This window comes from Oncorhynchus kisutch, unplaced genomic scaffold (genome assembly GCF_002021735.2).
Source record: "Oncorhynchus kisutch isolate 150728-3 unplaced genomic scaffold, Okis_V2 scaffold4019, whole genome shotgun sequence".
In the NCBI taxonomy this organism is placed as follows: domain Eukaryota; kingdom Metazoa; phylum Chordata; class Actinopteri; order Salmoniformes; family Salmonidae; genus Oncorhynchus; species Oncorhynchus kisutch.
This window is the reverse complement of record NW_022265964.1, coordinates 99,781-119,606: the sequence shown is the minus strand read 5'-3', so window position 1 is coordinate 119,606 and position 19,826 is coordinate 99,781. Positions and strand designations below refer to the sequence as shown.

At 42.9% G+C, this 19,826-nt stretch overlaps 1 protein-coding gene across 4 annotated transcripts; it reads left to right on the top strand.

The window, feature by feature from the left end:
* The first annotated feature begins 1,578 nt into the window (after nucleotides 1-1,578).
* LOC109888290 (NACHT, LRR and PYD domains-containing protein 12-like) lies at nucleotides 1,579-19,139 on the top strand. Of its 4 annotated transcripts, XM_031821831.1 has the most exons (11): nucleotides 3,927-4,055; nucleotides 4,302-4,468; nucleotides 4,570-6,415; nucleotides 6,501-6,674; nucleotides 6,843-7,016; nucleotides 10,412-10,585; nucleotides 10,665-10,838; nucleotides 17,291-17,464; nucleotides 17,625-17,798; nucleotides 18,296-18,342; nucleotides 18,471-19,139. In XM_031821831.1, exons 1-11 carry the CDS (start codon nucleotides 3,946-3,948, stop codon nucleotides 19,022-19,024), a joined length of 3,768 nt encoding a protein of 1,255 aa, XP_031677691.1. In that variant the 5' UTR covers nucleotides 3,927-3,945; the 3' UTR covers nucleotides 19,025-19,139. The 4 variants fall into 4 exon arrangements, with proteins under 4 accessions (XP_031677693.1, XP_031677691.1, XP_031677692.1 ...); XM_031821833.1 differs by lacking the exons at nucleotides 10,412-10,585; nucleotides 10,665-10,838; nucleotides 17,291-17,464; ... (1 more) ...; nucleotides 18,296-18,342; nucleotides 18,471-19,139 and adding exons at nucleotides 1,579-1,680; nucleotides 2,625-2,690 and having other exon boundaries at nucleotides 3,760-4,055; nucleotides 6,843-7,306; XM_031821832.1 differs by lacking the exons at nucleotides 10,412-10,585; nucleotides 10,665-10,838; nucleotides 17,291-17,464; ... (1 more) ...; nucleotides 18,296-18,342; nucleotides 18,471-19,139 and adding an exon at nucleotides 9,214-10,400.
* The last annotated feature ends 687 nt before the right edge of the window (nucleotides 19,140-19,826 follow it).

Genomic DNA, 19,826 nt, shown 5'->3' with positions numbered 1-19,826 from the left:
TATCTGACACTCGCACCTCTATTCAATATCTGACACTAGTACCTCTATTCAATATCTGACACCAGCACCAGGCTTTGCTTGAATTTACCTGCCAATGCATTGCTGTTCGGGACGTAAAAAAAAAATATATATTTCAAAATTTGAGGTAGGCTATATGATCACACCGGTAATAGATCAATTGTTGTATTACTTGTGAGGCACAGCTGAGTGAGCATATTTTTAAATAATTCGCTTTATATTTTACTGGGCTGATGGTGCCTGTATCTGATGGTCAGTCTCAGCAGAGGTAGAGAGCAGCAGACTGAGGGTCAGTCTCAGCAGAGAGAGAGAGCAGCAGACTGAGGGTCAGTCTCAGCAGAGGGAGAGAGCAGCAGGCTGAGGGTGAGTCTCAGCGGAGGGAGAGAGCAGCAGACTGAGGGTGAGTCTCAGCAGAGGGAGAGAGCAGCAGACTGAGGGTGAGTCTCAGCAGAGGGAGAGAGCAGCAGACTGAGGGTCAGTCTCAGCAGAGGGAGAGAGCAGCAGACATCGGGTCAGTCTCAGCAGAGGGAGAGAGCAGCAGACTGAGGGTCAGTCTCAGCAGAGGGAGAGAGAGCAGCAGACTGAGGGTCAGTCTCAGCAGAGGGAGAGAGCAGCAGGCTGAGGGTCAGTCTCAGCAGAGGGAGAGAGCAGCAGACTGAGGGTCAGTCTCAGCAGAGGGAGAGAGCAGCAGGCTGAGGGTCAGTCTCAGCGGAGGGAGAGAGCAGCAGACTGAGGGTCAGTCTCAGCAGAGGGAGAGAGCAGCAGACTGAGGGTCAGTCTCAGCAGAGGGAGAGAGCAGCAGACTGAGGGTCAGTCTCAGCAGAGGGAGAGAGCAGCAGACTGAGGGTCAGTCTCAGCAGAGGGAGAGAGCAGCAGACTGAGGGTCAGTCTCAGCAGAGGGAGAGAGCAGCAGACTGAGGGTCAGTCTCAGCGGAGGGAGAGAGCAGCAGACTGAGGGTGAGTCTCAGCAGAGGGAGAGAGCAGCAGACTGAGGGTGAGTCTCAGCAGAGGGAGAGAGCAGCAGACTGAGGGTCAGTCTCAGCAGAGGGAGAGAGCAGCAGACTGAGGGTCAGTCTCAGCAGAGGGAGAGAGCAGCAGGCTGAGGGTCAGTCTCAGCGGAGGGAGAGAGCAGCAGACTGAGGGTGGGTCTCAGCAGAGGGAGAGAGCAGCAGACTGAGGGTGAGTCTCAGCAGAGGGAGAGAGCAGCAGACTGAGGGTCAGTCTCAGCAGAGGGATAGAGCAGCAGACTGAGGGGGCAGTGTCAGCAGAGGGAGAGAGCAGCAGACTGAGGGTCAGTCTCTCAACATCCCTCCGCTCTCCCTTTCCTCCACTGAGCCGTACCAGCCTTTCAGATCCTAGAACCTGAGACAGGAGATATGGAGAACTACAAGAAGGAAGAAGTGGGAGTGTTGTTTGTTTTGGCAATGTACTATTTTTATTAGGGTGGATGAAGTTGGTTTCACTATTACACATGGATATTTTTTTTTCTTCAAAAAGTCCAGTTGGTGGCGGCAATACATCTTTTGGGGTGCAGTCCTCCTTAAACCCCACCGAAATAGAAGAAGAAGAAGAAGACCGTTATCATCAGAGAGGAATGTTTAAGACGTGTGTAGCGTTCTTTTACATTTTACTGTAGAAATTGCGAGAGTGATGATTTAGGGGGTAAGACATCCGTCATGTTATTACAATATTGATTGAAACTTTCAAGAATTATTATTTTAGGCTTATTTACATTTGTGTGGATTTATAGCCTAATGTGATGTGATATAGGCTACGAAATATAGTATTATTGTTATCGGTGATTGCCAGCACATTAAAGGTGATTATCATCCTCACGAAAGACTGTGGAAACTAGCTCACTTTCATTTCCCGAAAGAAGACGTGCATCGGAATTATGTATAGCTGTCGTTAAATAAAAAGTACGTCTCGTCAAGTAAAAGTGACGCGCAACAATGTACTGTTCTCATCCGAACCTGCCACGTTGCGCGAATCCATACAGGAAGTACGTGTGGGAACACAAGTGTATATATTGTAACAGCTCCCTGCTGTTTCATTACAATATAAATTAATATACAAAAGACAATTTGGGGGTAAAATATCACATTACACACGGGCCTTATTAAGGGACATACAGGCACTTATAATTATAACAGCGTTTCTGTTAGTAGAGTATTTAATTGTCTTAAAATACAGTTCACTTTTCTTTTTGTAAGGTAAGAAAATGTGGTGTTTTGTTTTTTACATTTACATTTGTGAATATGAAATTTGGCCAAAAGAATGATGAAATTAATTACATAAAAAAATGTTCCGCTAATTTCTATCGTAGGTAAAGAATCCAAGCGGTACATCTCTCCACAATAGTGTCAGATCTTCATGAATATATGACATTATAAATCTACTGATGTCTTGCCACAGTTTTCTTACATGAATACAAAGCCAAGACAAGATGCAACACTGTTTCTGGGTGGTCATTACAAATGAAGATATAGACTTCTTTATATAGTGGTTGGCTGGTTGATATTTATATATAATTTTAAAGTAAACTTCCTTAATTTTTGTTAACAAGTAGGTATGTGTGTGGCAACATCCAAACTTTTTCCCAACAGATATTATCAATAAATCCTTTCCAATAAGGCCTGACATAAGGGACATATACAACATCCTGCAACAAGGTTGGTATCACTTTATGATCCTCCTAACCTGCTGTGTTAATTCTCCTCCTAACCTGCTGTGTTAATTCTCCTCCTAACCTGCTGTGTTAATTCTCCTCCTAACCTGCTGTGTTAATTCTCCTCCTAACCTGCTGTGTTAATTCTCCTCCTATCCTGCTGTGTTAATTCTCCTCCTAACCTGCTGTGTTAATTCTCCTCCTAACCTGCTCCTAACCATTATATTGACCAGGTACTATAGTATAGGCTCTATCAGATTATCCATTATATTGACCAGGTACTATAGTATAGGCTCTATCAGATTATCCATTATATTGACCAGGTACTATAGTATAGGCTCTATCAGATTATCCATTATATTGACCAGGTACTATAGTATAGGCTCTATCAGATTATCCATTATATTGATCAGGTAATATAGTGGCTGCTATATCAGATTACCCATTATATTGACCAGGTACTATAGTATAGGCTCTATCAGATTAGCCATTATATTGACCAGGTACTATAGTGGCTGCTCTATCAGATTATCCATGATATTGATCCAACCAGGTAGACTAGCTGTTGTTATGGGGTCAGGGGATCCAACCAGGTAGACTAGCTGTTATGGGGTCAGGGGATCCAACCAGGTAGACTAGCTGTTGTTATGGAGTCAGGGGATCCAACCAGGTAGACTAGCTGTTGTTATGGAGTCAGGGGATCCAACCAGGTAGACTAGCTGTTGTTATGGAGTCAGGGGATCCAACCAGGTGTACTAGCTGTTATTATGGGGTCAGATTATGGGGATCCAACCAGGTAGACTAGCTCTTGTAATGGAGTCAGGGGATCCAACCAGGTAGACTAGCTGTTGTTATGGAGTCAGGGGATCCAACCAGGTAGACTAGCTGTTGTTATGGAGTCAGCTAGTGGGGATCCAAATCAAAAGAATACCATATTGGACTGTGTATGTTTGAATACAATATGAAGGAGCTGATTTCACTCTTTGACCACAGACAGTAAATGTTTTGTCATTGTTTATGGTTCTTCAACAATGTTCAGAAATATTGACTGTTCTGTTACGTTATTATTGTAGCTGAGTGAGCTGTGACTTACATCTAAAATGAGTCTCTCTGGGGAGAGAGAGGAGGAGACTGCCTCCAAAATGAGTCTCTCTGGGGAGAGAGAGACCACTGCCTCCAAAATGAGTCTCTCTGGGGAGAGAGAGACCACTGCCTCCAAAATGAGTCTCTCTGGGGAGAGAGAGACCACTGCCTCTAAAATGAGTCTCTCTGGGGAGGGAGAGACCACTGCCTCTAAAATGAGTCTCTCTGGGGAGAGAGAGGAGGAGACCACCGCTTCTAAAATGACTCAAGACACCAGTTCTAAGAGGTAAGCGATTAATAGCAAAATATACATTTCTCTTATATCAAACTAATGAAAAGTGTTCCCAAATTACATCAAATGTAGGCCTATATCATTTATTTAAAGGGCCAAAAATGTATTGACCAATTCCAGACTGTAGCTTTAATAGAAACATCAGGACTTCTAGAAGTTCCACTATGCAGTTGTTAAAATGAAGTAGATGACGTATTGATGAGATATTGATGAGGTGATCTGTCTCCCTGTTTTGATCAGTGTCCAGAAGCTCAGAGCAGTGTCACCTACAACCAGCCTGCTATCAATGAAGAGTGATCAGCCACCTGCTTTCAGCCAGGAACCATTACCAGATGACAATAAGGAAGTGGAGAGTTTGGACAGTGAGGATGTATTAAAGATCACACACAACCTTCTGGACAGAAGAAGTAAGACTGTGTTTCATACAATATTACAAAGAATGGTACAAAAGCCCTTAGAAAACACACACATTAACTTATGAGTCCCAACTCTCATTGTTTTCCTACAGGTCAAACTCTGCTGACAGTCCAACAAGACATTAAGCCTAAACTGAAACACCGGTATCAACACATATCTGAAGGAATTGGACACCATGGAAACCAAAGTCTGTTCAAGGACATCTACACAGACCTCTACATCACAGAGGGTGGAAGTGGAGGGCTCAATAATGAACATGAGGTTAGACAGATGGAGATGGCATCCAAAAAACAAACCACACAAGAGACACCAATCAAATGCAACGACATCTTCAAGCCTTTACCTGGACAAGACAAACCTATCAGAACTGTGCTGACAAAAGGAATCGCAGGCATTGGAAAAACAGTCTCTGTGCAGAAGGTCATCCTTGACTGGGCAGAGGGAAAAGCAAATCAGGACGTTCATTTCATGTTTCCTCTTCCTTTCCGTGATCTGAACCTGAAAAAGGACCAATACAGTCTGATGCAACTTCTTTCCCACTACTTCTCAGAGCTGAAAGAGATTGACAGCATTGAAGATGGTGAAACCAAAACTGTTTTCATTTTTGATGGTCTGGATGAGTGTCGACTTCCTCTAGACTTCAAAAACAATGAGAAGTGCTGTGACGTCACGAAGCCAACCTCAGTGGACGTGCTGCTGACAAACCTCATCAAGGGGAATCTGCTTCCCTCTGCTCTCCTCTGGATAACCACACGACCTGCAGCAGCCAATCAGATCCCTCCTGAGTGTATTGACCAGGTGACAGAGGTACGAGGGTTCAATGATCCACAGAAGGAGGTGTACTTCAGGAAGAAAATCACAGATCAGAATCTGGCCAATGAAATCATCAAACACATGAAGACCTCAAGGAGCCTCCACATCATGTGCCACATACCAGTCTTCTGTTGGATATCAGCCACAGTCCTTGAGGTGATACTGAACGAGGCAGAGAAGAATGAAGTCCCCAAAACTCTGACCCAGATGTACTCACACTTCATGCTCATCCAAATCATTGTGAAGAACAGGAAGTACAACAAAGCCACAGAGACAAACCCAAAGGAACTGTCTCAGTCAGACAAAGAGATGATCCTGAAACTGGCCAAGCTGGCTTTCCAACAGCTGCAGAAGGGCAACCTGATCTTCTATGAGGAGGACCTGAGAGAATGTGGCCTTGACGTCACAGAGGCATCAGAGTACTCAGCATTGTGTACAGAGATCTTTAAAGAAGAATCTGGGCTGTACCAAGACAAGGTCTACAGCTTTGTGCATCTGAGCGTTCAGGAGTTTCTAGCAGCAGTGCATGCTTTAGAATCATGTCTGGACAAGCAGGAAAATGTTTTCTCCAAAGCAGTCACTGGTGGTGATGAGGAGGATGATGATGAGGAGGAGGATGATGAGGAGGAGGAGGAGGAGGATGATGAGGAGGAGTCAATCCAGTTGTCTGACTTACACGAGATCACAGTGGACCGGGCCTTGAAGAGTGAGAATGGACACCTGGACCTGTTCCTCCGCTTCCTTCTGGGTCTCTCACTGGAGTCCAATCAGAATCTGTTACGAGGCCTTCTGACACAGACAGGAAGTACAACACAGACCAATGAGAGAACAGTTGAATACCTTTCAGACAAGATCAAGGAGGAATCCTCACCAGAAAGGATCATCAACTTGTTCCACTGTCTGAATGAACTTGGTTCCAACTCTCTAGTTGAAGACATGCAGACCTCCCTACGATCAGGAACTCTTTCAGAAACAAGACTAGAACCTGACCAATGTTCAGCCCTGGCCTACCTGTTACTGATGTCAGAGGAGGTGCTGGAGGAGTTTGACCTGAAGACATACAACACATCAGAGGAAGGTTATCAGAGGTTGCTGCCGGTAGTGAAAACCTGCAAGAGAGCACTGTAAGTTAGGTTATTGAGTTGATGTGTATACAGTATCATTATAATGAAGGATTTGTATATCTAACAGACTATATCCTCTTTTCAGACTAGCTGGCTGTAAACTCACACATAAATCCTGTGAGACTCTGGCCTCAGCTCTGCAGAAACATAACTCCCCTCTGAGAGAACTGGACCTCAGCTACAATGACCTGGGAGACAGAGGAGTGGAGCTGCTCTGTGTTGGACTAACCAGTCCACTCTGCAACATACAGACACTAGTGTGAGTTAAATATCTTCAGTATCCACTGTCTTTATTTTGTTTATTTATTTGTAGTAATTATGTGTTATGTTTTTAACATTATTTGAACATCTTGGTAAATATGCAGATACATACAGTATCATTATAATGAGGGATTTGTCAATCTAACAGTTTATCTCCTCTCTCCAGACTAGCTGGCTGTAAACTCACATATAAATCCTGTGAGACTCTGGCCTCAGCTCTGCAGACATCAAACTCCCCTCTGAGAGAGCTGGACCTCAGCAACAATGACCTGGGAGACAGAGGAGTGAAGCTGCTCTGTGTTGGACTAACCAGTCCACTCTGCAAGATACAGACACTAGTGTGAGTTAAATATCTTGTCACGCCCTAGACCTTAGAACCTTTTTATTTCTCTATTTGGTTAGGGTCGGGGTGTGATTTGGGGTGGGCATTCTAATTTGTCTGTTTCTTTGTTGGTCGGTAATGGTTCCCAATCAGAGGCAGCTGTCATTCGTTGTCTTTGATTGGGGATCACACTTAGGCAGCCCTTTTCCACACCTTCAGTTGTGGGATCTTGTTTGTGTGCATGTTACAGGAATTAAATTCCTATATGTTTTAATACCCAATTAAAATGAAACACTCTGTCAATTCCTAACAATTTGTAAGACTCTTATTTGCATGAAATGGACAGAGACCAGTCTCAAAATCTATCAGCAGTGTTTATTCTCGAGAGTACTGAACATGATACAGTTTACCACAGATTATAAACTGGAAAATTACGTCGTTAGTTTTCGTACTACCCCGTCTCATCAACCAGCAGTACAATGGCTGTATAGTTCTCAAGCCATCCCACATCGTCTCTCCCTACTAAGATAATTTACGACCCAAGCCGAGGGTCTGCCTGTGTAAGATAAGCATTATAGCCAGTCTGGCTATAAGTTCATTCATTTCTACCAAGGAACAGACAGTCATTGTTCTAATTCTTGATTATATTTACACACATTATATTCAGTACTAGGGTTAAAAGAAAATTCATACATCTATACAGTAACATAATAGTATTCTGATTAGTACATATACAGTAACATGATAGTATTCTGATTAGTACATATACAGTAACATAATAGTATTCTGATTAGTACATATACAGTAACATAATAGTATTCTGATTAGTACATATACAGTAACATGATAGTATTCTGATTAGTACATATACAGTAACATAATAGTATTCTGATTAGTACATATACAGTAACATAATAGTATTCTGATTAGTACATATACAGTAACATAATAGTATTCTGATTAGTACATATACAGTAACATAATAGTATTCTGATTAGTACATATACAGTAACATGATAGTATTCTGATTAGTACATATACAGTAACATAATAGTATTCTGATTAGTACATATACAGTAACATGATAGTATTCTGATTAGTACATATACAGTAACATGATAGTATTCTGATTAGTACATATACAGTAACATAATAGTATTCTGATTAGTACATATACAGTAACATAATAGTATTCTGATTAGTACATATACAGTAACATAATAGTATTCTGATTAGTACATATACAGTAACATAATAGTATTCTGATTAGTACATATACAGTAACATAATAGTATTCTGATTAGTACATATACAGTAACATAATAGTATTCTGATTAGTACATATACAGTAACATAATAGTATTCTGATTAGTACATATACAGTAACATAATAGTATTCTGATTAGTACATATACAGTAACATAATAGTATTCTGATTAGTACATATACAGTAACATAATAGTATTCTGATTAGTACATATACAGTAACATAATAGTATTCTGATTAGTACATATACAGTAACATGATAGTATTCTGATTAGTACATATACAGTAACATAATAGTATTCTGATTAGTACATATACAGTAACATGATAGTATTCTGATTAGTACATATACAGTAACATGATAGTATTCTGATTAGTACATATACAGTAACATAATAGTATTCTGATTAGTACATATACAGTAACATGATAGTATTCTGATTAGTACATATACAGTAACATAATAGTATTCTGATTAGTACATATACAGTAACATAATAGTATTCTGATTAGTACATATACAGTAACATAATAGTATTCTGATTAGTACATATACAGTAACATAATAGTATTCTGATTAGTACATATACAGTAACATAATAGTATTCTGATTAGTACATATACAGTAACATAATAGTATTCTGATTAGTACATATACAGTAACATAATAGTATTCTGATTAGTACATATACAGTAACATAATAGTATTCTGATGAGTACATATACAGTAACATAATAGTATTCTGATTAGTACATATACAGTAACATGATAGTATTCTGATTAGTACATATACAGTAACATAATAGTATTCTGATTAGTCAGTCCTGATTTGAAATGTATACATAATTAGTCATTATTGATTTTTTTTTTATTCCCTTAACAGTGTAGTTGCTTTCTGCACTGCAATATAGCTTTACATTCGTTTTTCTTATTTTGTTGTTTTTCAGTGTCATTTTGAATGAAGGAAAAGATGTACGCCTCCCACGCTGCACCTTGGTCTCATTCTAACGACGGACTTAACATATCTTCAGTATCCACTGTCTTCATAGTGTTCATATATTTCTAGTAATTATGTTTAAACATTATTTGAACATCTTGGTGAAAATACATAAATATACATACGATGTGATAAATATTTGAAACTATAAGCGTAAATATCTTGAGTGAGTTAGGAATGTTTTTAACGTTGTCCAATCGCATCCTTCTGTTATTGCCTTTTAATGTATCTCATTATTCATAAAGATTTGCATATTGAACAGTGTATCAAAATGTCTTCTCTCTCCAGACTAGCATTATAATGAAGGATTTGCATATTGAACAGTGTATCAAAATGTCTTCTCTCTCCAGACTAGCATTATAATGAAGGATTTGCATATTGAACAGTGTATCAAAATGTCTTCTCTCTCCAGACTAGCATTATAATGAAGGATTTGCATATTGAACAGTGTATCAAAATGTCTTCTCTCTCCAGACTAGCATTATAATGAAGGATTTGCATATTGAACAGTGTATCAAAATGTCTTCTCTCTCCAGACTAGCATTATAATGAAGGATTTGCATATTGAACAGTGTATCAAAATGTCTTCTCTCTCCAGACTAGCATTATAATGAAGGATTTGCATATTGAACAGTGTATCAAAATGTCTTCTCTCTCCAGACTAGCATTATAATGAAGGATTTGCATATTGAACAGTGTATCAAAATGTCTTCTCTCTCCAGACTAGCATTATAATGAAGGATTTGCATATTGAACAGTGTATCAAAATGTCTTCTCTCTCCAGACTAGCATTATAATGAAGGATTTGCATATTGAACAGTGTATCAAAATGTCTTCTCTCTCCAGACTAGCATTATAATGAAGGATTTGCATATTGAACAGTGTATCAAAATGTCTTCTCTCTCCAGACTAGCATTATAATGAAGGATTTGCATATTGAACAGTGTATCAAAATGTCTTCTCTCTCCAGACTAGCATTATAATGAAGGATTTGCATATTGAACAGTGTATCAAAATGTCTTCTCTCTCCAGACTAGCATTATAATGAAGGATTTGCATATTGAACAGTGTATCAAAATGTCTTCTCTCTCCAGACTAGCATTATAATGAAGGATTTGTATATCTAATAGTTTATCTCCTCTCTCCAGACTAGCTGGCTGTAAACTCACATATGAATCCTGTGAGACTCTGGCCTCAGCTCTGCAGTCACCAAACTCCCCCCTGAGAGAACTGGACCTCCGCTACAATGACCTGGGAGGCAGAGGAGTGGAGCTGCTCTGTTTTGGACTAACCAGTCCACTCTGCAACATACAGACACTAGTGTGAGTTAAATATCTTCAGTATGAGTTCATATGTGGATGTTTTAAAGATGTGTTAATCATGTGCTCTTCTGCCCTCTAGTCTTGGTCAGTGTGGTCTGACAGAGGGTTGCTGTTCAGATCTGGCCTCAGTCCTGAGTTCACCCAACTCACAACTGAAACAACTGGAGCTGAGAGACAATGACCTGCAGGACTCAGGAGTTACACTGCTGTCTGCTGGACTGGAGGATCCAGACTGTAAACTACACACACTGAGGTAAGTACAGCTGTTTGTCAGGTCTGTACTGAGCTGAGTTACACTGCTGTCTGCTGGACTGGAGGATCCAGACTGTAAACTACACACACTGAGGTGTGTGTGTGTGTTACGTGAGTGTGTGTTGCTAGTGTTCAAGTATGTCTTCTCCAGTATGTACTTTAAAGTACAGTGCCTTGCGAAAGTATTCGGCCCCCTTGAACTTTGCGACCTTTTGCCACATTTCAGGCTTCAAACATAAATATATAAAACTGTTTTTTTTTTGTGAAGAATCAACAACAAGTGGGACACAATCATGAAGTGGAACGACATTTATTGGATATTTCAAACTTTTTTAACAAATCAAAAACTGAAAAATTGGGCGTGCAAAATTATGTACATACCCCCAAAATACAACTTAGTGTATCTGTACTTTACGATTTATATTTTCGACTACTTTCACTTCACTACATTCCTGAAGAAAATAAAGTACTTTTTATTCCGTATATTTTCCCCGACAGCCAAAATTACTCGTTACATTGTCATGCTTAGCAGGACAGGAAAACGGTCCAATTCACACACTTATCAAGATAACATCCCTGGTCATCTCTACTGCCTCTGATCTGGAGGACTCACTAAACAGAGAACATCCCTGGTCATCTCTACTGCCTCTGATCTGGAGGACTCACTAAACAGAGAACATCCCTGGTCATCTCTACTGCCTCTGATCTGGAGGACTCACTAAACAGAGAACATCCCTGGTCGTCCCTACTGCCTCTGATCTGGAGGACTCACTAAACAGAGAACATCCCTGGTCATCTCTACTGCCTCTGATCTGGAGGACTCACTAAACAGAGAACATCCCTACTGCCTCTGATCTGGCAGACTCACTAAACAGAGAACATCCCTACTGCCTCTGATCTGGAGGACTCACTAAACAGAGAACATCCCTGGTCATCCCTACTGCCTCTGATCTGGAGAACTCACTAAACAGAGAACATCCCTGGTCATCCCTACTGCCTCTGATCTGGTGGACTCACTAAACAGAGAACATCCCTGGTCATCCCTACTGCCTTTGATCTGGAGGACTCACTAAACAGAGAACATCCCTGGTCATCCCTACTGCCTCTGATCTGGAGGACTCACTAAACAGAGAACATCCCTGGTCATCTCTACTGCCTCTGATCTGGCGGACTCACTAAACAGAGAACATCCCTGGTCATCTCTACTGACTCTGATCTGGAGGACTCACTAAACAGAGAACATCCCTGGTCATCTCTACTGCCTCTGATCTGGAGGACTCACTAAACAGAGAACATCCCTGGTCATCCCTACTGCCTCTGATCTGGAGGACTCACTAAACAGAGAACATCCCTGGTCATCTCTACTGTCTCTGATCTGGAGGACTCACTAAACAGAGAACATCCCTGGTCATCTCTACTGCCTCTGATCTGGAGGACTCACTAAACAGAGAACATCCCTGGTCATCTCTACTGCCTCTGATCTGGAGGACTCACTAAACAGAGAACATCCCTGGTCATCTCTACTGCCTCTGATCTGGAGGACTCACTAAACAGAGAACATCCCTGGTCATCTCTACTGACTCTGATCTGGAGGACTCACTAAACAGAGAACATCCCTGGTCATCTCTACTGACTCTGATCTGGAGGACTCACTAAACAGAGAACATCCCTGGTCATCTCTACTGCCTCTGATCTGGAGGACTCACTAAACAGAGAACATCCCTGGTCCTCCCTACTGCCTCTGATCTGGAGAACTCACTAAACAGAGAACATCCCTGGTCATCCCTACTGCCTCTGATCTGGAGGACTCACTAAACAGAGAACATCCCTGGTCATCCCTACTGCCTCTGATCTGGAGGACTCACTAAACAGAGAACATCCCTGGTCCTCCCTACTGCCTCTGATCTGGAGAACTCACTAAACAGAGAACATCCCTGGTCGTCCCTACTGCCTCTGATCTGGAGGACTCACTAAACAGAGAACATCCCTGGTCGTCCCTACTGCCTCTGATCTGGAGGACTCACTAAACAGAGAACATCCCTGGTCGTCCCTACTGCCTCTGATCTGGAGGACTCACTAAACAGAGAACATCCCTGGTCATCCCTACTGCCTCTGATCTGGAGGACTCACTAAACAGAGAACATCCCTGGTCATCCCTACTGCCTCTGATCTGGAGGACTCACTAAACAGAGAACATCCCTGGTCATCCCTACTGCCTCTGATCTGGTGGACTCACTAAACAGAGAACATCCCTGGTCCTCCCTACTGCCTCTGATCTGGAGGACTCACTAAACAGAGAACATCCCTGGTTCTCCCTACTGCCTCCCAACTGGAGGACTCACTAAACAGAGAACATCCCTGGTCATCCCTACTGCCTCTGATCTGGAGGACTCACTAAACAGAGAACATCCCTGGTCCTCACTACTGCCTCTGATCTGGCGGACTCACTAAACAGAGAACATCCCTGGTCATCCCTACTGCCTCTGATCTGGCGGACTCACTAAACAAAGAACATCCCTGGTCATCCCTACTGCCTCTGATCTGGCAGACTCACTAAACAGAGAACATCCCTGGTCCTCCCTACTGCCTCTGATCTGGCCGAACTCACTGAACGCAAATGCTTGGTTTGTAAATGATGTCTGAGTGATGGAGTGTGCCCCTGGCTATCAGTAAATGATGTCTGAGTGATGGAGTGTGCCCCCTGGCTATCAGTAAATGATGTCTGAGTGATGGAGTGTGCCCCCTGGCTATCAGTAAATGATGTCTGAGTGATGGAGTGTGCCCCTGGCTATCAGTAAATGATGTCTGAGTGATGGAGTGTGCCCCTGGCTATCAGTAAATGATGTCTGAGTGATGGAGTGTGCCCCTGGCTATCAGTAAATGATGTCTGAGTGATGGAGTGTGCCCCTGGCTATCTGTAAATGATGTCTGAGTGATGGAGTGTGCCCCTGGCTATCAGTAAATGATGTCTGAGTGATGGAGTGTGCCCCTGGCTATCTGTAAATGATGTCTGAGTGATGGAGTGTGCCCCTGGCTATCAGTAAATGATGTCTGAGTGATGGAGTGTGCCCCTGGCTATCAGTAAATGATGTCTGAGTGATGGAGTGTGCCCCTGGCTATCAGTAAATGATGTCTGAGTGATGGAGTGTGCCCCTGGCTATCAGTAAATGATGTCTGAGTGATGGAGTGTGCCCCTGGCTATCAGTAAATGATGTCTGAGTGATGGAGTGTGCCCCTGGCTATCAGTAAATGATGTCTGAGTGATGGAGTGTGCCCCTGGCTATCAGTAAATGATGTCTGAGTGATGGAGTGTGCCCCTGGCTATCAGTAAATGATGTCTGAGTGATGGAGTGTGCCCCTGGCTATCAGTAAATGATGTCTGAGTGATGGAGTGTGCCCCCTGGCTATCAGTAAATGATGTCTGAGTGATGGAGTGTGCCCCTGGCTATCAGTAAATGATGTCTGAGTGATGGAGTGTGCCCCTGGCTATCAGTAAATGATGTCTGAGTGATGGAGTGTGCCCCTGGCTATCAGTAAATTATGTCTGAGTGATGGAGTGTGCCCCTGGCTATCAGTAAATGATGTCTGAGTGATGGAGTGTGCCCCTGGCTATCAGTAAATGATGTCTGAGTGATGGAGTGTGCCCCTGGCTATCAGTAAATGATGTCTGAGTGATGGAGTGTGCCCCTGGCTATCAGTAAATGATGTCTGAGTGATGGAGTGTGCCCCTGGCTATCAGTAAATGATGTCTGAGTGATGGAGTGTGCCCCTGGCTATCAGTAAATGATGTCTGAGTGATGGAGTGTGCCCCTGGCTATCAGTAAATGATGTCTGAGTGATGGAGTGTGCCCCTGGCTATCAGTAAATGATGTCTGAGTGATGGAGTGTGCCCCTGGCTATCAGTAAATGATGTCTGAGTGATGGAGTGTGCCCCTGGCTATCAGTAAATGATGTCTGAGTGATGCAGTGTGCCCCTGGCTATCAGTAAATGATGTCTGAGTGATGGAGTGTGCCCCTGGCTATCAGTAAATGATGTCTGAGTGATGGAGTGTGCCCCTGGCTATCAGTAAATGATGTCTGAGTGATGGAGTGTGCCCCTGGCTATCAGTAAATGATGTCTGAGTGATGGAGTGTGCCCCTGGCTATCAGTAAATGATGTCTGAGTGATGGAGTGTGCCCCTGGCTATCAGTAAATGATGTCTGAGTGATGGAGTGTGCCCCTGGCTATCAGTAAATGATGTCTGAGTGATGGAGTGTGCCCCTGGCTATCAGTAAATGATGTCTGAGTGATGGAGTGTGCCCCTGGCTATCAGTAAATGATGTCTGAGTGATGGAGTGTGCCCCTGGCTATCAGTAAATGATGTCTGAGTGATGGAGTGTGCCCCTGGCTATCAGTAAATGATGTCTGAGTGATGGAGTGTGCCCCTGGCTATCAGTAAATGATGTCTGAGTGATGGAGTGTGCCCCTGGCTATCAGTAAATGATGTCTGAGTGATGGAGTGTGCCCCTGGCTATCAGTAAATGATGTCTGAGTGATGGAGTGTGCCCCTGGCTATCAGTAAATGATGTCTGAGTGATGGAGTGTGCCCCTGGCTATCAGTAAATGATGTCTGAGTGATGGAGTGTGCCCCTGGCTATCAGTAAATGATGTCTGAGTGATGGAGTGTGCCCCTGGCTATCAGTAAATGATGTCTGAGTGATGGAGTGTGCCCCTGGCTATCAGTAAATGATGTCTGAGTGATGGAGTGTGCCCCTGGCTATCAGTAAATGATGTCTGAGTGATGGAGTGTGCCCCTGGCTATCAGTAAATGATGTCTGAGTGATGGAGTGTGCCCCCTGGCTATCAGTAAATGATGTCTGAGTGATGGAGTGTGCCCCTGGCTATCAGTAAATGATGTCTGAGTGATGGAGTGTGCCCCTGGCTATCAGTAAATGATGTCTGAGTGATGGAGTGTGCCCCTGGCTATCAGTAAATGATGTCTGAGTGATGCAGTGTGCCCCTGGCTATCAGTAAATGATGTCTGAGTGATGCAGTGTGCCCCTGGCTATCAGTAAATGATGTCTGAGTGATGGAGTGTGCCCCTGGCTATCAGTAAATGATGTCTGAGTGATGGAGTGTGCCCCTGGCTATCAGTAAATGATGTCTGAGTGATGGAGTGTGCCCCTGGCTATCAGTAAATGATGTCTGAGTGATGGAGTGTGCCCCTGGCTATCAGTAAATGATGTCTGAGTGATGGAGTGTGCCCCTGGCTATCAGTAAATGATGTCTGAGTGATGGAGTGTGCCCCTGGCTATCAGTAAATGATGTCTGAGTGATGGAGTGTGCCCCTGGCTATCTGTAAATAAACTAGAAAATGGTGCCGTCTGGTGTGCTTAATATAAGGATTTTAAAATGATTTATACTTTTCCTTTTAATACTTAAGTACATTTCATCAATTCCATGTACTTTTTATACTTAAGTATATTTAAAACCGAATACTTTAAGACTTTCACTCAAGTAGTATTTTACTGGGTGACTTTCACTCAGGTAGTATTTTACTGGGTGACTTTCACTCAAGTAGTATTTTACTGGGTGACTTTTACTCAAGTAGTATTTCACTGGGTGACTTTCACTCAAGTAGTATTTTACTGGGTGACTTTTACTCAGGTAGTATTTTACTGGGTGACTTTTACTCAAGTAGTATTTTACTGGGTGACTTTCACTCAGGTAGTATTTTACTGGGTGACTTTTACTCAAGTAGTATTTCACTGGGTGACTTTCACTCAGGTAGTATTTTACTGGGTGACTTTTACTCAAGTAGTATTTCACTGGGTGACTTTCACTCAAGTAGTATTTTACTGGGTGACTTTCACTCAAGTAGTATTTTACTGGGTGACTTTCACTCAAGTAGTATTTTACTGGGTGACTTTCACTCAAGTAGTATTTTACTGGGTGACTTTTACTCAAGTAGTATTTCACTGGGTGACTTTCACTCAAGTAGTATTTTACTGGGTGACTTTCACTCAGGTAGTATTTTACTGGGTGACTTTCACTCAAGTAGTATTTTACTGGGTGACTTTCACTCAGGTAGTATTTTACTGGGTGACTTTCACTCAAGTAGTATTTCACTGGGTGACTTTCACTCAAGAAGTATTTCACTGGGTGACTTTCACTCAAGTAGTATTTTACTGGGTGACTTTCACTCAAGTAGTATTTTACTGGGTGACTTTCACTCAAGTAGTATTTTACTGGGTGACTTTCACTCAAGTAGTATTTTACTGGGTGACTTTCACTCAAGTAGTATTTTACTGGGTGACTTTCACTCAAGTAGTATTTTACTGGGTGACTTTCACTCAAGTAGTATTTTACTGGGTGACTTTCACTTGAGTCATTTTCTATTAAGGTATTTGTACTTTTACTCAAGTATGACGATTGGGTACTTATTCAACCACTGGTTCTCTACTCCCCTCTAGTCTTGGTCAGTGTGGTCTGACAGAGGGTTGCTGTTCAGATCTGGCCTCAGTCCTGAGTTCACCAAACTCACAACTGAAACAACTGGAGCTGAGAGACAATGACCTGCAGGACTCAGGAGTTACACTGCTGTCTGCTGGACTGGAGGATCCAGACTGTAAACTACACACACTGGGGTAAGTACAGCTGTTTCAGTCAGGTCGGTACTGAGTAATTCAAATACTCTGAAAATCTGTTTCATGTCAATGTTTGTGTCATGGACACATGTATTGGTGACCTACAAGATGATTGACACCAGTACACCAACCTAGACAGCTGTTGTGTGTCTCTCTGTAGGCTGTCTGGCTGTCTGGTCACAGAGGAGGGCTGTGCTGCTCTGTCTTCAGCTCTGAGGTCAAACCCCTCCCACCTGAAAGAGCTGGACCTGAGCTACAATCACCCAGGAGACTCTGCAGGGGGACTGCTTTCAGCTGCTCTGGTGGATCCCACATATAAACGGATGAAGCTGAAGTAAGTCAGAATAGATGTCCTAATAGTGTGAGCAGCGGTTGTGTCATATGTAGTGTAGTAGGGTCAGTAACATGAGGACATGATGGTAGAATTAAAGGGAAGTTTACCCAGCAGGCTTAGCACTCCAACACAGCATACATCATCACCACATGAATACTCTTCTGCATCTCTGATATCCTGTTGGAATTGTACTCTGTTCTGTATGCAGTAGGAAGGATACTATACCTGTATGTCTCTAGTAATGAATTGTACTCCGTCCTGTATGCAGTAGGTAGGATAGAATACCTGTATGTCTCTAGTAATGAATTGTACTCTGTTCTGTATGTAGTAGGTAGGATAGAATACCTGTATGTCTCTAGTAATGAACTGTACTCCGTTCTGTATGCAGTAGGTAGGATAGTAATGAACTGGGATAGTGCACCAGAACACAACAATGTGGTTTAAATGTTGACTGCTTTATTAGGTCTTTGTCAGTCAATAACCTGTTTCTCCGACAGTGTGGATCATGGTGGAGAGTGCAGGCTGAAATCAGGGCTGAGGAAATGTAAGTCTCTTCAATCCTAATTAACTGTATATTCAGAACTATAGTAACTAATCAATACTTGTTCTGTTCCGACAAAACAACATTTTATATCAAGATGTGGTATGATTAAACTCTCATTTTGTCTACAGATGCCTGTCATCTCACCCTGGACCCAAATACAGCAAACCCACACCTGATACTGTCTGAGGGGAACAGGAAGTTGAAAAGGGTGGTGGAGGACCAGCATTATGAAGACCATCCAGACAGATTTGACTGTCTTTATCAAGTTCTCTGCAGAGAAGGCTTATCTGGGTGTCGTTATTACTGGGAGGTGAAGAGGGATGGTGGCATGGCGGACATTGGTGTGGTGTACAAAGGACTGAAGAGGAAGGAAAGGGGGAGTGACCGTAGGATTGGAGACAATAGGAAGTCTTGGTGTTTAGTCTGTTTTGACAAAGGTTATTTATTTAAACATGATGGAGTCAACAGATCCATCCCTCGTCATGTTTCTAACAGAGTTGGAGTGTATCTGGACTGGCCAGCTGGTACTTTGACCTTCTATAGTGTGTCCTCCTCTGGTACACTGACACACCTTTACACAGAACACACCACGTTCACTGAACCCCTCTATCCTGGGTTTGGGATTTACTCCGCCTTCTCAGTGACCCTGTGTCAGATAGATGACCAACACATTCAGAGGTGAGTAGCAATGTTTCATCATGTGTTTTCCTCTGGAATCCTTTCTATAATTAGATTAGTAGTAGTGGTGTGTATTAATGTGTTCTGTTGGACCTACAGACAGTTAGATTAGTAGTAGTGGTGTGTTCTGTTGGACCTACAGACAGTTAGAGTAGTAGTAGTGGTGTGTATTAATGGGTTCTGTTGGACCTACAGACAGTTAGATTAGTAGTAGTGGTGTGTTCTGTTGGACCTACAGACAGTTAGATTAGTAGTAGTGGTGTGTTTTAATGTGTTCTGTTGGAACACCAGAGACCATGGTGGAGAGAGTTGTATCAAGCCTGGACCTGAGGACACCAGAGACCATGGTGGAGAGAGTTGTATCAAGCCTGGACCTGAGGACACCAGAGACCATGGTGGAGAGAGTTGGATCAAGCCTGGACCTGAGGACACCAGAGACCATGGTGGAGAGAGTTGGACCAAGCCTGGACCTGAGGACACCAGAGACCATGGTGGAGAGAGTTGGATCAAGCCTGGACCTGAGGACACCAGAGACCATGGTGGAGAGAGTTGGATCAAGCCTGGACCTGAGGACACCAGAGACCATGGAGGAGAGAGTTGGATCAAGCCTGGACCTGAGGACACCAGAGACCATGGTGGAGAGAGTTGGATCAAGCCTGGACCTGAGGACACCAGTGACCATGGTGGAGAGAGTTGGATCAAGCCTGGACCTGAGGACACCAGAGACCATGGAGGAGAGAGTTGGATCAAGCCTGGACCTGAGGACACCAGAGACCATGGAGGAGAGAGTTGGATCAAGCCTGGAC